The sequence below is a fragment of the Vidua macroura genome, chromosome 4, assembly GCF_024509145.1.
Source record: "Vidua macroura isolate BioBank_ID:100142 chromosome 4, ASM2450914v1, whole genome shotgun sequence".
NCBI classification, from domain to species: domain Eukaryota; kingdom Metazoa; phylum Chordata; class Aves; order Passeriformes; family Viduidae; genus Vidua; species Vidua macroura.
The window spans coordinates 71,132,845-71,148,495 of NC_071574.1; the positions used below are offsets into that span (position 1 = coordinate 71,132,845).

At 51.4% G+C, this 15,651-nt stretch overlaps 1 protein-coding gene across 2 annotated transcripts in view; it reads right to left on the reverse strand.

The window, feature by feature from the left end:
* Positions 1-771: 771 nt before the first annotated feature.
* Positions 772-15,651, reverse strand: part of LZTS3 (leucine zipper tumor suppressor family member 3) — a 46,568-nt gene continuing 31,688 nt past the window's right edge. For both annotated transcript variants that reach the window (XM_053975219.1, XM_053975220.1), the window contains exons 2-4: positions 11,928-12,419; positions 9,576-10,406; positions 772-8,431 (exon numbers count right to left, since the gene is read on the reverse strand). In XM_053975219.1, the coding sequence (XP_053831194.1) occupies positions 7,721-8,431; positions 9,576-10,406; positions 11,928-12,380 (1,995 nt within the window). In that variant the 5' untranslated portion in view covers positions 12,381-12,419 and the 3' untranslated portion in view covers positions 772-7,720. The remainder of the gene's footprint in view (positions 8,432-9,575; positions 10,407-11,927; positions 12,420-15,651) is intronic.

Consider the following 15,651-nt stretch of genomic DNA (forward strand, 5'->3'; position numbering starts at 1 on the left):
CCAAGGTGGGGCTTTCCCCCCACCAGCTCCCCAAAATCCCCCTGGTTCTCCCCCCTTCTCCCAGCTGTGACAAACCACGCAGTCCTGTTTTTAAAACGGGGCCTTTCTCCATTTTATTTTGCCCAATAAAAATCCTTCACAGTCAGGTCGAGAGAGAGGAGAGTTGGAGATACGTATACATATAGATCTGCGTGTCTATTTATATATATACATACCTCTGTACAGATATATTTATATATTCACTGTAGAAAATGGCAAAGGCGGTAGCTCTTCACATCTGGAGAACCCAATGGGAACAGACAACAGGCCAGCAGGGAATTGGGAAGTGTGGTAGAGTTTCAACAAGAACCTCTGAAACAGATACACGTTTGCTGTACAAAAACCCCAGAATGGTGCAAGTTGCCTCTTTTTTTTTTTTTTTCTTTTTTTTTTTTTTTTAATTTTTTTCTCTTTTTTTTTTTTTTTTTTTTGTTCAACCTTTTGTCTTTAAACACACTTAACCAGAGGCAAAGTCAAGACAACAGTGTTTGGAAGTGACCAAGTGGACAGGAGAGACACCCGACTTTATGGAGTTTTTTTTTTAAATATTTTTATTTATTTTTTTAAGTATATATATATATTTATATATATATAATTTTTTAAGATTTTTGTTTTAAAATTTTTTTAGATTTTTAAAGATTTTTTTTAAAGTTTTTTTTTAGATTTTTTTATTAGATTTTTTTTTTTTAGATTTTTATTAGATTTTTTTTTAGGTTTTTTTTTTTTTAGGGTTTTTTTAAGAATTTTTTTTTTTTTTTTTTTGCAAAGTCTCATTTAAACGCAGTTCGGAGAACCAGCAACAGTCGACGCAGAGACAGAACAGTAACGGAGTCGAGTTCAGAACACTTCTGGTTTGAATTCACAGTCAGAGCAGAGAGAGAGAGAGGAAAAAAAGAGGAAGAGAGAGAGACACCGAGGCGTCAGGAAACGAGAGGGAAGAAAGCACGAGGCTGGGGTTGAATTTACACTCGGAGAGGTCCGGAATGGGACGAGGGGTGTCACGCAGGAGGTGCTGCAGAGGGGCACGGCCTGGCGCCAGCGCAGCTCCTGTTATTGCTGGTGAAGTGGGACAGCAGCCTCGCCCAACCCGCCCTCTTCCCTGTGGGGAGCTGGGCTTTGGGGGGACACCGACGGATCTGCTGGGCGACGGACGGCTCAGCCACCTGCATCGGTTTGGGGCGAGGAAAACCCTCCCCGGTGTGGTGCCCGGAGCGGGGCAAAGGCCAGCGCGGCTCCTCTGGGCTCACAGCGATTTCCAGGTCCTGGAGAGTGCAAACGAAGACACCTTGGAGGAGCCGCGGCCTCGGGCTGGGCTCTGCGGGGACACGGCTGCCTGGGAAGGGACTGCATAGACACATCAGCCGGGTGTGCAGCATCGGGCGGTGCCGGGACGCTCCTGCGCCGCTGCTGGAGCTCTGCCCGCACGTGTTCTGCTCCTTTCAGTCGCGGGAAAGGGGTGAAGGGGGCCTTCTCCTCCCAGCCTGGCGCTCAGGAATGGCAGAGCCACAGCGTCCCACTGGTTGCCACCCGAGCGTGACTCCGTGAGCTCAGACACCCCGGCGGCTCCCACGCGGAGAAGAGCTGCTGCAGGGACCCAGTGACAGCCATGGGATGGGCACCAGGAGGGCGTGGGTCACACCTCCTGGGTGTCCAGGCTGGTGGCCTGCTGGATGGGGGAAGCTTTGGGCTCTCCGGATAAACGGGGCCACCAAGCTCAGACCGCTGTGGTTGTTTAGAGCCAGACTGGAGCTTGCATCCCTTTCCGGAGGAGTTGAGGCCAGGGCTGGAGCTGTGAAGGTATTCACGGGAATGTTGGCTTGCCTGCAGGTGTCAGAGTTGGGAGGAGTCCCTTAGAAATCTTCCTGGAAAAACCTATTGCTTTGGGACAGAAAGCAGAGACTTCCTGCCGGAGAAAACAGATTTGTGAAAGAGCTGTGGAGACACAGCGTGGTCCAGACTCCAGACCTGGCACGATCCCCGTCACTGGGAGAACCAGGGAGGAGGATTACCCTGAAAATACAGGAGCTTGGTGCTGATGGCAGTTGGGACATCCTGTTGGGAAGCCAATATCTGCAAACAGCTGGATGTGATCCCAACCCCTTGATACACTGCAGGGTCCTGCGTGCCCCTAAGGACCTCGCAGACCCCTCAGACCCCTGTTTTTTCCGGAGGGTGGAAGGACCAGGGAGCTCCAGAGCTGGTGGTGATGGTGTGGAACCCTGTGCAAAGATCCCACAGGATTGCAGGCCATGGGAATGTCCCTCAGCAGGAAGCCAGATTGTCCTTGGAGGTAAAGCAGGGCTGATGGAGCTGCCGTGGGGATGTCAGAGAGGAGAGGATCAGTGTTCTGGAAAGCTCCTGGCAGCAGGGTTGGGATAACCCATTCTCAGTGGGGGCTGTAGCTCCAGCTTGTCCAGATGTACTTGGGAGAGCACTGGGAGAGGCACTGACTGCTCCAGTGGCATGGGGATGGTCTAAAAGGAGGCAGGAGAGCCTGGAGAGCTGGAGCAGAGGAGCAGCAGGGCACATGGACAGATCTTTAGCAAGGGGATTAGGTAAACAGTAACTTATATAAAGGGGTTTCGAGGCTTAAACTGAAGGTTTGGGTTATGGGTTGGGCTCTCTCCTATCCCAGGGATGGAGTGGAGAAGAGAATGGCTGGGGAGCAGAGGCACAGTTGAGAGGCATCTGCCCAAGGCCCAGACCTACCTGAACACTCACTTTCAGGAGCACAGATCTCCCACTGGCCTCCTGCCAGGTCCAGGAGCCTTCATGGAGCAAAGGCAGGTGGAGATGCCTTCAACACCCCAAGCAAGAGAAGTGAAGAGCACGCTGCCTTCACCTTGGAATTTGGTTCCTTGGTAAGGAAGGTGCTGAGGATGCCCTGGGGTGAGCTGTGGAGAGGACACCAAGGGGGCAGCCAGCAAGACCACCAGCTCTCAGAGTGCCCATTTTCCTGGACAATTCCCACTGAGCCAGAACAATTGACTGGACTCTTTAGTGGTGTCTGCTGGTAACCTAGAGGAGACCTATTGCTCTGAGATGAGAGGCATGAAGTTGCCTGAAGACAAGAGGATGCATGGCTTGGCGTGCATCCTCTCTTCTCCTCAAGAAGAAAGGGAATGGCATCCATCCCAACTCCTAGGAACAGCCCCTGGTCCATATTCTCCACGGGAGACGGGTGGAGCTAATTGGTGTGGCTGTGGAGAATACTGGTGTCACCAACTGGCGACGATCACCTCACCCAGGAACTCCTTTCTATCCTGTCCTGTTTTGCACAGGAAAGGCCCTTATGGACCTGTAAACATTCCCGTGTGGGACACAAGGAAATCATGTGCTCTGCCAGCTCTCATTCCCCTTTTCCTGCCCACAGCAGCCTCGTGTCTCTGCAGGAAAGCCGGGACACAGCTCCAAGCATGCATCCCAGTGCTCTGTGGAGATCTTTGGTCATGTTCTCGTGAGCTCGCTGCCTTGAGCTCGCTATAAAGTGCCACTGCAAGGGGCAGGAGGGGAGCAGGACAGTCCTTTCCATGGGCGGAGCTCAGGGGGACACTCTGGGAACCACTGTCTGCACGGAGTCTGGGTGTGACACCAGACGGGCAGAGGGGGACTTCACCCTTAACCAGGGGGCTGTTGCAAACCTGGCTCAGGGTGACAGCAAGCGTCAAAGCAGAACAGAGTGACACCAGGCCGAGCTAATCCCGAGTGGATTGCTTTCCTGGGAGGTGCTGAAGGCCAGATTCCCAGTGCAGCCAGGCCCAGGCTGGGGTGCTGAGCACCGTGTGTGCAGCGCTCAGCCCCCCTCGCCAACAGAGAAGCCACAGAGCCTTCTTGTCTCTGTTTAATCATCAACATACAGAGCTGGGCTCTTATTTACATCCAAATACACTTCTCTCTGTACAACAGCGTAAGAGCAACAATTCCATTCCCCTCTGGAGCGTGGAAACCCGGAGGCGAGTGACCACCACCAGTGACAGCAGGACTGGGGCCACCAGCTGCCAGCAGACAGTGGCAGGAGCTAAGTGGGGCTGTGTGAGGCACAACAACGTGCCCTGGTTGTGGTGTTCACCCTGGGGTGAGAGGGGTGTGCTGGAATCAGCCCAGCTGGGTTGCTGGACAGTAATAGCAGCCAGCCTTGGAGTGGTGGTGGAGCAAAGCAGCCTCGCTCACTGCAGAGTAAGACCTTCCCTGGCACCAGGACAGCCTGCTGAGCCCACATCCCCATGGATGGAAGCAACTGGAGCTGATCTGTGTCCTCTGTTTGCCGTGTGGATGTGCCTGGAGCATCACTGGACGCTGTACATGGGGGTCGTGTGACGCCAGAGCTGCTCCAGGACTGCCACCACTGGCCTGGCTCTCCCAAAAATCTTGGCTCGCATTGTCCAGCTGCACGTGTTGGGTATCCCAGAGCACCTCTAATGCTTGTAGACCCCGTGTGTGGGTAACTGAGCTGAGACCCTCACGGCCACAGCTTGTGTTGGTGGCCAGTGGCAAGTTAGGGAGGATTTTGGGGGCAGGACTTGGAGAATGACACAAGAGCCAGGATGTCATGCTGAATTCCACTAGCTCCAAGGTGGAGGAGACAGCTGGGGGATGGTCAAGCCCAAACTCTGGGTGGAATTGCATGGGACAAAACAATTCATCAGCCCTGCCTGAGCCTCCAAGAGACAGGCTGCCAGCCTCCTTGGCCATTCCCAGGATATGTCACCCAAACGCCAGCTTGGAACCCCTTGGCTGTCCTAATCCAGGGCTAAGACCCCAGAGCCTCAACGAAGCTTTTGATGAGAGATTTCCTCAACTTGTGAAAGTGTAAAAGATCTGGAAGGAGCCAGGTGAGCTTCACCTGGGCACAAACAAGAGGAATCCAGGTGTCTCACCATCATTTTGCTCCATCTCTGCTGAGCAAAGGGCTGGCACAGGGGAGAGGACTTGATGGGGAGCAGCACATCCAGTTGTGGGGAGGAATCCTGAAGCACAGGAATCCTTTGTGGCTCCCAAAACCATCTGTATTTTCTGTCACCATAGCAGGGGTGGGGTGGTTTCTGCAGGACAGTTGGGGGTGCTGCTTGGGGGATCCTGGGAGAATCCCGAGAGAGGGAAAACCAGCAGCAGAGTGTGTTAATGGGTGACTGCAAGGCTCTGTCATCCAGAGAATGTCCACAGTCAAGGTCTCTCAGATCTGGCTTGAAGCTCTGGGTTGATGTGATGCAGTGAGGAAGGTGGAGGGAGTGGGCCTTTCCTCCTCCAAGGTGTACAGACACCAAACACCTGCTTTGGGAAGGAGGACAACGTGGGCTTGTCCGATGTGAAACGAAAGCTGAGCTGGTGCAAGACACCAGATCTCCAACCCTGACACTGTGGGATGTTTGACTCTGCCTGGAAGGCCTGGAGTATGACATGGAGGAAGCTCTAGGATTTGCCTGGCCAGGTGCGTGTGGATGTCTCCCTGGGCATGGCAGAGTCTGCAGCTGTGTGGCACTGGCAGGCAGCTGCACTCCTTCCTTGCTGGGGTGCACGGCCTGATGTCCAAGAGCGCTGGAGCATCTTCAGGATTTGCAGTAGGGCTCTTCCCCACACCCATCAGAAGTCAGACCTGACCTAATCCCCCTTTTATGGCTGATCCAGGGAAAGGGGCTTGGCCTGAGCTTCCCTGGTGTTTTCCATGAGTTGTCTTCCTCCAGCTCCAAAGACATTGGCAGAACTGGTGGGAAAAGACAGGAACTGTCAGCTGGGATCTTGAAATGCCCTGGTCTTGGCACTTTTCCATTTTCAATGGCTCCAGGGATCTCTGGCAGTCACCACCAGTGGCACTGTCCGATGACTTGGGCTGGTGGGACTAACTGCAGTCTCCACTCTGCTCAGTCTGGAGCTCATCACAACAATGTTTGTTCTCAAACTGAAGGTCACACCTGGACATGAACAGGAGAGCTCTGGGGAGACAGAACCTGGAAAATGTGCGGCTTCAGGGCTTTTGTTTGGAAGGTCTTCAGCCCCTCAATGCCTCCAGGTTCTTCCTTGGTATGCACATGAAATTTAATCTGGCCAAATTTGCCCTGGAGTCACCTCACAGACATTTCAAGACATCCCAGTGCTAATTCTAATTTTTCTCTTCTAGCTGCTCCCCAGGGCAAAGAGCCAAAATCCCCACTCCTATTGATCCTTTGGCCAGCGCAAACTCCACTTTGCAACGTTTTTCTTCTCTTTATTGTGACTCGTGGTAAAAAATTGTCCGTGACAGGAAGAACCGAGCTCACCTTTCCCACATTTTAAAGCAGAATGCCAGGTTTTGCTGCCTCGGTGACTGTGCACGTAGGATTTGGTTTATTATTCTGCCAGGGCATAAGCACTTGCGTGATCTTAAGCATTTTCCCCTCTTACGACTTCTTTCATGCTCAGAGTTAGTAGCTGAGTATTTTCTTGGGCTAGGCCTGCGAGTTATTATCTCCATCCCTGGGGTGTGGGATGCCCCGTGGGATGGCTGCGGGTGCTGTTTGGAATGGCAGTACTGAAGGCTGGCCGTTGCAGTCCAGCTGTGATGCTGCCGTGCCCCCCCTGCGACTCCTGAGTGAGGCTTGAGTGCTGTTTTTTAAGCAGACCCTGGACCAAGAGAGTGCACCAAGGTATCACTTGTCTGGGGACAGGGTGGCACAATTGCCCACTTTCGGGGCAGATTGCTAAAGCTTCAGTTTGCATAAACATCCCATGGGTTTGGAGGCTTCCCCAAACCTCGATTCCATTGACTTTGGGAAGTAAGAGGGCTGTTGGGAAGGGAAACTAGCTCGGATTTCCAAGCTTTTTTCTTGCTGTAGCAAGCTTGGGTATAGAGTAAGAGTAAGGGGACCAAGGCAGAGGTGGGAGGGTATTTCTGCTCCCGGAGTTGGTCACAACCTGGGAGAGGAGTGGAACTGCAGGAGGAAACCACAAGGAAGTGAAAACGCAGCATATGTTAAGCTCTGCTGACCTCCAGAGAGGCTCCTGCTGGGACATCATTCCTTGTTGGCTTTTGTTACCAGGAGAGGCTCATCCTGCTCCTCAAGGATGTCCTAACCTCTTGCAACCAGGGCAAGAGGGAGTCGTCTGGTAGAGATATGTCTGGTTTCACTGAAATCAGTGGCCAAGCTCGCACTGACTTCACTAAGACCACCGTCTAGACAGGATACTTGATGCAGAGCACTCATCATCCCAAGAGCTTTGCTCCATTAGCCAATGTGGCTAAAAACGTCCTGGAAAAAAAAAAAAAAAAAAAAAAAAACAACAAACCCAAAAAACAACAAACCTGCCACTTTGAACTGTTTTGCTGCACGTAAATGCTTGGAAAACCAAAGAAACTGAATACAACCCTCTAAAACAACCAACTGAAGAAGGGTGAATTGTAGGAGAGGAGGTGGCAGCCTCTAGTGAACTAACAGTCAGGGCAGATTACAAAAGAGCCAATTGACCCTCACCAGCTGTACTAGGAAAAAACCCAGACGAGATGTCGCATTATCGATAGCAAACCAACGCACATCCGCAGTTATTTCACCTACAGAGCACAGAAGTGGAGAGTAAGGGTGATGGAGCCTGGTGGGACCATGCCCACACCGTTCCGACGGGAGCGCATTTTCCTTCGGAAGATCACTGGCTTGAGTAGGTAGTACATGCACAGCAATAAAATATTCCGTTGTGTCGCCTTGGTCCCCCCTCAGATCTCGGTGGACTCTATCCGCTCGAGTCTGGAGGGAGTCCACGTCTTCTTCTCCTCGGTGTGCGGGGGGCTGGTGGCCTTCGTGTTCATCTCATTGACCTTGTGCTCCAGGAGCTGGTTCTTCTGGTACATCTCCACGTAGTTCAGCTGCAGCTGCTTCTGGTACTTGATGACTTTCTCCTTCTCCTCCTGCCACGTGCGCCGCTCCTCCTCGAAGTCCATCACCTGCTGCTCCCGCTGCTGCCGCTCCAGCTTCAGCTCCGTCTGGAGCCGCTCCACCTCCCTCCGCAGGGTGTTCACGCTGTCCTCGCTCTGCCGCTGCATCTTGGCCTCGTCGCTCTCGCAGGCCAGTGGGTCCCGCAGCTTCTCCCCCAGGTCCCCGCCAAAAGACCCCGCAGGTCCCATGCTGGCAAGTGTCCGCTTCAGGCCGGAGACCTCCAGCTCACAGTGGTTCAGTTTTTCCCTCAGCACCTGGACCTCGCTCATCTTCCTCTGCAGCTCGCCCTCGCAGATCTCCAGGTTGACGCTCTTGGAGCTGTAGGAGTCCTTCAGGGTGAGGATCTGCTCCTCTTTCTCCCGGAGGAAGTTCTTACCTTCCTTGAGCTGCGACCGCAGTCCCACGATCTCATTGAGCTTCTGGGAGACGTCGGCTTGGGAGTCCTTCAGCTGCTGCTTGAGCAGGGAGATCTCACCTGCCTTCTGGCACACCTGTGGGGAGAGCACTCGTGAGGCTGGTGGATGGCAGCGAGGAGCTCCTTGTCCTCTGCACTGCCCACAAAACAGCCCTGCTCAAGCACCCAGCCTTCACCAGGACCCAGACCATGCCACAGACCTAGAGGTTGTCCCCCACTTTGTGTTTTTTCCTGGCTCTCAGGGACCTGATGCTGTTCCCAGCTGGAGTTGCCCAAACTGCCAAGCCCAGTGATGCAGTGCCCACCAGCAATGCTTCGCTCCTGCCTTCATTTTACTCTCCCACCCACAAACCCGCGGGGCTCAATTCCAAACCTTCTGCTGAGCATCTGCAAATGGCACATTTCAGAGCCTAATTAATCCCAGCTTCATTGTCTTTCCATCAGGATTAGCAGAATAGGGTCGTCTTGATTCTAGAGCTATGTTTTGCCTCTGCACCCTTAATAAATTTAAAGTTTCTAGCCTGTGCATGGAAGGATTAAAATTCTTCACATGCTCAAGATGAAAAAACGTTATGTTAGCACTGGCTATACAAGCAGACCTTGATAAAATGGTCTAAAAATAGGGACAGTAGGAAAAAGTTATGTAGGACTCAACAGGAGAACTAGAAAGAGGAATTTGTTTTTCAGCCTTTTAAGAGAGATCAACTTATTAACAACCGAAAAAAGTGTGTTACAATGGAAAACATGAGGTAAACATGGCTGTCAATGTCATTCTTAGCTCAGTTACTTTTATATCTTCAATTTAAAAAGATCAAATATCTGAAAACCGGTTTCAAGGTTTGCCCAGATGAAAATGGTAAAAGAATTTAATGAAAATCGACTTAAGCCCATTTTTTGGCAGGCACAAGTACCTGTGTGGAAAGACCTGTATTCCGTGAAACTGGTTTTGAATGTCACGACTTGGAGTGACCAGACTGTGAAGTCAAATTATTAACCAGCACAGGAGGGTGTGCACAAAAAGTTGTGCTTATTTTAGCTTAATTGAAATCAACATGCCTGGGACTCAGACAAATGGGGTGACAAGTGTCACCTGTTACCTGGAGGTCACCAACCCATGGCTGTTATCTGTGGGCTCCACTTAGGGCATGTGGGAGGTACTTTGGGTCACCAGATCCCACAATGGAAACCTCATTTACGGCCTGTTACAACAATGCTCTTACCTCCCACTTGGTCTCTTCAATCTTCGGGAGAAACTCAGCCTGCTCCTTCTTGAAAGCCACAAATTTCTTCTCCAGCTCCTCTCGTTGCTGGAGGAGTTGTCCCATGTCGTCCTGGAGTTTTTTTTTCTCCTGCTGGAGCTTGAAGATTTGGAGCTGCAGAGCCTGCTGAGCCCGCTGCGCCTTTTTGGAGACCTGCTGCAACTTGTTGGCATAGTTCTGCCTCAGGTCCTCCATTTCCCTCTCCCAGATCTTCTGCTTCTCCTCAAACACCTGGAAGATGGCCGCCTCGCTCTTGTCCAAGTTCCTCCGCATCTGCAGCACCTCCTGCTCCTTCTCCCACAGCCGGTCCTCCAGGTCCTGGATGATGTCGTCGGTCGAGGGCGAGTGGAAAGGCATCGTTTCGTTGAGATGGTTCAGTCTGTTGAAGGAAGAGGTGCTCTTGCTCGAGGACCGCCCGCTGTCTGAGGTAGATATCCCGTTGTATCCCACGATGTTCTTCTCCACGTAGGTGGTCCCGATGCGGTTGATGTGGCTCGTGGAGGCGCTCATGGGGCCCACGTGCTGGCTGTAGCCCGTGCCGTAGGTGGGCAGGCTCGTTAGCGAGTTACGGCCCGAATCCGAGAGCCCCCCGCCTTGGTTTGTAGTCCTGTTAAGGCTGCTCTTGTCGAGTCCACCCTTGGGTGCGGACGGGCTATTGCTGTTGGCATGGTTCAAGCTCTTTCTGTTCTCTGCCATCCCGTTGCTCTGCGGCGGGCAGAGGTTCTGCATGGAATGGAAGTTTTTAGGAACTACTGGTTTAAAGGCTGAGGGTCTAACTAAGGGCTCATTGCTCTGCAAAAAGGAAAAAGGACCAGGCATCAAACACAGCAGGAGGCTCGGTAACAACACACAAAAGAGACACATCGGCACAGGGTGGGGCTTATGCAGCTTGGGCTGGCTCCTTATCCCACCTTGTTACGCATTTGGGGTTGCACATGAGGGACCTGTGGTCACTCAGAGGGCAGCACTTTGCCTTCCCTTCCTCTAGCCGAAAAGAAACCGTCATGACTCACCCCAAACCTGCATGATTTTTCTCTAGAATACTCCTTGGGTTCTCTTAGTGCTTGTCACAAGGAGGGCTGCCCCTTGCTTGCCAGACCTGACCAAAATAACTCTAATTTTTTCTGATTATGTTTCTAGCCTTGAGGTTGCATTGCCCTTTTGCTGAAAGCTGAATTGAACCCTTGGATTAGCAGCCCTTTGGCCTCAGGAGCATCACATCTCCCTCCTGCCAGCAGTGACTGTGCCTGGGGGGACCTCATGTCCTGCTTGTCCTCAGACAGGAGCAGGTAGGAGCTGTGACAGCAGTGACACCAGGCAAGGAACATGCTGGAGCTGCTCTTCATTTGAAATTTGTGTTTTCTGTGGCATAAGCAATGCTGGGGGACAATAGATCGCAGCTGTAGGGGATTTAGAAAGGATTTTAAAGCCTTGCACATTCCTCTCCCATCAATGCTCCATTAGAAACAAAATTTTCCTCAAAATGGGATTGAGTCTCCCCTACTGCAGATTGGATTTTAGGTGAAAATTAAACTGGAGGAAGCAAAGGTATTCTGAAAATGCCTTTTAGGAGGAACAGAATAAGCCCCACTGAACAGGTTGCAGGCTGGAGACCAAGTGTGAGACTGAGATGGACTGCAGGGGCTGTTGGATTAACAACCCAGGAGAAAAGGCCACCAAATGCTGCAGAAATAATACTGGACACAAATTATGGAAATTACTGGAGCAGAGCAGCAGGCTACATAAAACACTGCTGGTCTGGGGCTCTGTTCCTCCAGGCCCGAGAGATTTCGCTCCCTGAAGCCAATATGAGCCATGAGGACTGGGCTGGGCTGGGAGATAACGTTTACAGGGGTAGTTCCCAAGTGTTTTTCCTTACAAGGGGCACTGGGATTGGGAACAGATGCTCATGGCTGCTTTCAGACAACGGCTTTAGGTGTCAGTGGGTGGTTGGAAACTGCCTATAAAAGGCACAAAACACAAAAAACAGGAATGGGACTCAGATGCTGGACCTACTGAAACAGGGGCCGACTCCAGCTCCCTCCCCATCCTTCAGGGAGGTAAGCACAACATCCCAGGGAAGCTGGAGTAGCCAGTGACTTAAATGAGCTGTATGTGGAAGACTTGTGGTCACACTCTTGGGTTCCTCAAGAACTAACAACGCCCCTGAAAGTCGTAAGAATTATATCATCTCTGCATAAAAATGTACAAAACAAAAACGAGACCATCAAGACTGCAGCGTTGCCCAAGGCCTCCCGGTCTGTGCTTCCAGAGAAGCACCACGGCCACCCAGCTGCTCCAGGAGTTTCTCACCTGGTCTAGCTTGCCGGAGATTGGCAAAATCTTTGGTGGGTTACCGGGCTCTCGGTACTGGGGCGGCGGCGGCGGCAGGTTCTTCTCGTTGTTGGTGGTCACGTTTCCGCAGATGTCCATCTTCACCTTCTCGCTCTTGCGCAGGTCGCCGTTGATGTAGAGGGAGTTGGAGACTTTCTCCGACTTGTAGGTCTTCTCCTCGCCGGAGTAGCGGTGGGGGATCTCCCGCGCGGAGTAGCCGTTGCGGGGCCCCTCCGTCTGCCGGCCGCTGCTCTGCGTCCGCGTGCCCACGCTCTTCATGGCGAACTCCTGGTCGTTGGCCACTCCGCTGCCCACGCTCCCCATGGTGCTCTTGGGGATGGTCTGGGAATACCGGGGGGCGAAGCCGTGGAAGTTCTCCGGGCTGGGGTAGGCCGGGTCACTGAGGACGGGCAGCGTCTCTAGCGTGGCCATGGCAGCGTAGGGGTGAGGTGGAGGCACAGCTCAGTGGCACTGGGACAAGGAGGGAAAAGGGTTGTTAAAGAGATGCCTTTTGTCTGCCGTGGCCTTTGCCGATCAAAATTATGTCCTGGTGATGGGGTTCTCCTCTCCCCTCGGAGGAGCAGCATTCCCCAAATCCCACCCACTGTTATCAAAAAGAGCTCCTAATCTTCTCAATCCAAGGGTTGTGGTTCCCAGGGGAGTGAGTTGCGTGGATTTTAGTAGGCACGGCTCTACAGCATCGGTGAGACACAACCGTTTGCTGTGCCCAAGCTTGAATTGTTTCTGTCACTTTTCCCAGGTTTGAGTAAATTTGTGTTCCCATGGGGATGGAAGGTCTCCATCCCTGGTCCTGGTTCATACATGTGCTCCCCCCAGCACATCCCTTAGGGATGACACCACAGGGTTTAAGCAACACAATTTTCTATCTTTCTTGGGATTGCTGCTCGCCTGAACTTGAGCTTTTAAAAAGATGCTTCTGTGCAGGTGGCATCCTAAATTTTCTTTTAAATCCTTATTCCCCTTCTCCATTTGATTCTTACTTAGGCTGTGCCCTGGGTTGGCCAAAACTAGGCCATGAGACATGGATAACATGCAAATAGTTGTCTTTCATTAGGGTTGTCCTGGGACCAATTATCCTTGGGACCAATTCTCACATGTCTAGATGCTCTTCATCAGCTTTTACACAAGGGTGTAAAATCTTATTTAAGGAAGTAAAAGACCTACAACAACCTTTTTTTTTGTTGCTTCATTGAATAATGGAGAATCCAAACCTGTACCAGGCAAGGATATCATTACCTGAAGGAAGGGAGAAGGTGCATTGCAAATTTTGACTGATTGAACCAGACCTAGAGGAGCAAGGTCAGTGGCTTGTGGACAGCTGTGGCCACTCAGCTGACCACTGCCCACCCGCCCTACTGAGTTCATTGACTCGGTCCCCATGGGACAGAATGGATGCTTTTCTTTTGTCTCAGGCACCTTCAGTTCCAAGTTTTCCAGGATAACCCATCCTGACAGTGTGGAGACTAAAGCAGGACTTAAGGGCAGCAGAAGGTGCAGGTTTCCCTGTGGATGGGATAAAAATAGAGGTGCCCTTTGGAGAAAGGTTCAGGGATGGCAGAGTTCAGCAGGAAGGGGAGATGGAGAAAATCCCCATTTCAGTGGGGTTTTCCCTCTCCTTGGGGTAGGGATGTTCATTCAGCCCTCCCTGAGCAAAGCAGAACTGGGTTTATTTCCCTGGAGAGCAAGCTGAGGTCTGGAGCTCAGCTCCCACGTGGTGCCTCACAGGGCCTTGCTATTTGCACTAATAATGGAATGGAAAAAGAATTAAAAAGGTTAAAGCAGGGTCTGTGCTGCTCAGCTTTGCTTTTATTAAACTGCATTTCTGGAGGATTCTCCTCCCCCTTTCCCAGCACCCTGCCCTGACCAAAGTACAGCCTGAGTGGCAGATGTGGCAACTGCTGTGCCAGAGGGAGAGGACACAGAGCTGTTGAGATGGTATTAAAGGTCCCTTCCAACCCAACCCAACCCAAACCAACCCATTCTGGGATTTTAAGATCAACGAGCATTAAGTGAGTACTTTGTGGCCCCTGCTGAGGACACCCTGCAGTTTGCACCTCTGTCCCCAGCAGATGATCTCATGTCATTCCCTGATGAAAGTCTAAAGACCAGGCAGTAAAAGGAGGATCACATGAGCACGTGGGGGGATCCACCACAGCCAAAACACGAGTGTTTATTGGTCATGAGTGACGAAACCTCTGCCAGCAGCAAGAAGTGGCAGGGTCTGGTCACGTATGCGGCATGTGACATTTGGACACGTGCTCCCAGCAGCACTCAAAGGCTCATGACCCCGTCACACCCTAAAGACACTTCCCAAAGAACATCCCCACTGACAGTTCATGAGTGCACAATGCCCAGGGGTTAATCCAGGTCCTTGCTGAGCACCTTGGCTGGGCTGTGGGGTGATGAGGAAGGATGGAGAACACCCACCTGAAGCCGCACTCAACCACTTCGGATTTTATGAGTCAAGGGAAGACTTTTTGTCCTCCTAATTTAGGAATAACCTGCTTTTCAGTGACTTTGGGAATCTTTATAGGCTGTGACTTCTTTTTATGGGACACCAGGCACCACGGGAGGGATGTGCTGGAAGGTCTCAGCTCCAGACAAGGAAGTGGCATTGTCTCCTTGAAGTGCTCCCCAGCCAGCCAGGGAGAAATCCAGGTTACTTTTCCCTCACTGGGTAAATTTCACAGTGACATTTGCACATTTACATTGACTCTCTGAGGGCAGGATGAGGTCACTGGAAAGTCTGATCCTTCCAAAAGAAAAAAAAAAAAAAAAAAAAAAAAAAAAAGGCCAACACAACAAGCATTTTCTTTTAACTGGGAATCATCCAAGAAAATATTCTGAAAAAAAAACCCTTGTTCTTAGCTTATGTTTACTGCAAACCTGGGATCTGATAAACAGAGCATACAGACAAGTGTTACAAATATGTTACTAAGGAGATTCCAGAAGTGCCGAGAGATGCCTGACAGTACAGCTTTGTTTGCCTAAAAGGGCCATTTTTTCCCAGGAACAACAGCCCTTGGGTTTGTATCTTCTGGCCAGTTCCCAGTCAGATTTTACATTGGTTGTTCCTTGGCAGAACTGTGAAATCACATTTTGAGCACAGGAATAACGTTGCCACGCTCCGGCACAGAGCAGGAGAGTCTTTTTTTCTCCTTCCAGGTCTGAGGGAATGTGAGGAAACTTCCCCAGGACATTTCTTCTCCTTAAATCTCATCATCTCTGGGGCAAGAGGACAAGAGGGAATGGCTTCAGACTGACAGGGCAGAGTTAGATGGGATATTGGGAAGAAATTCTTGACTGAGGGTGGGCAGGCCCTGGCACAGGGTGCCCAGAGAAGCTGTGGCTGCCCCTGAATCCCTGGAAGTGCCCAAGGTCAGTTTGGATGGGGCTTGGAGAAACCTGGGCTAGTGGAAGGTGTCCCTGCCCATGGCAGGGTGTTGGAAATGGGATGAGTTTTAAGGCCCCTTCCAAACCAAACTATTCCATGATTCCACGATAACTGCTTCCCTCCCATGGGAGCATGAACTGAAAATTCATGTTTGAACTTTTCACAGACTTTGTTTGTGATTCCCGGGGGTGCTGAGCCTGTCCATGAGTTTTTGCCAAGTGTTTTTGCCTTTATCAGCATTTCATTCCCAAGTCCATCCTTTTGGAAGAAAGAAGAGTCACCCTCGAG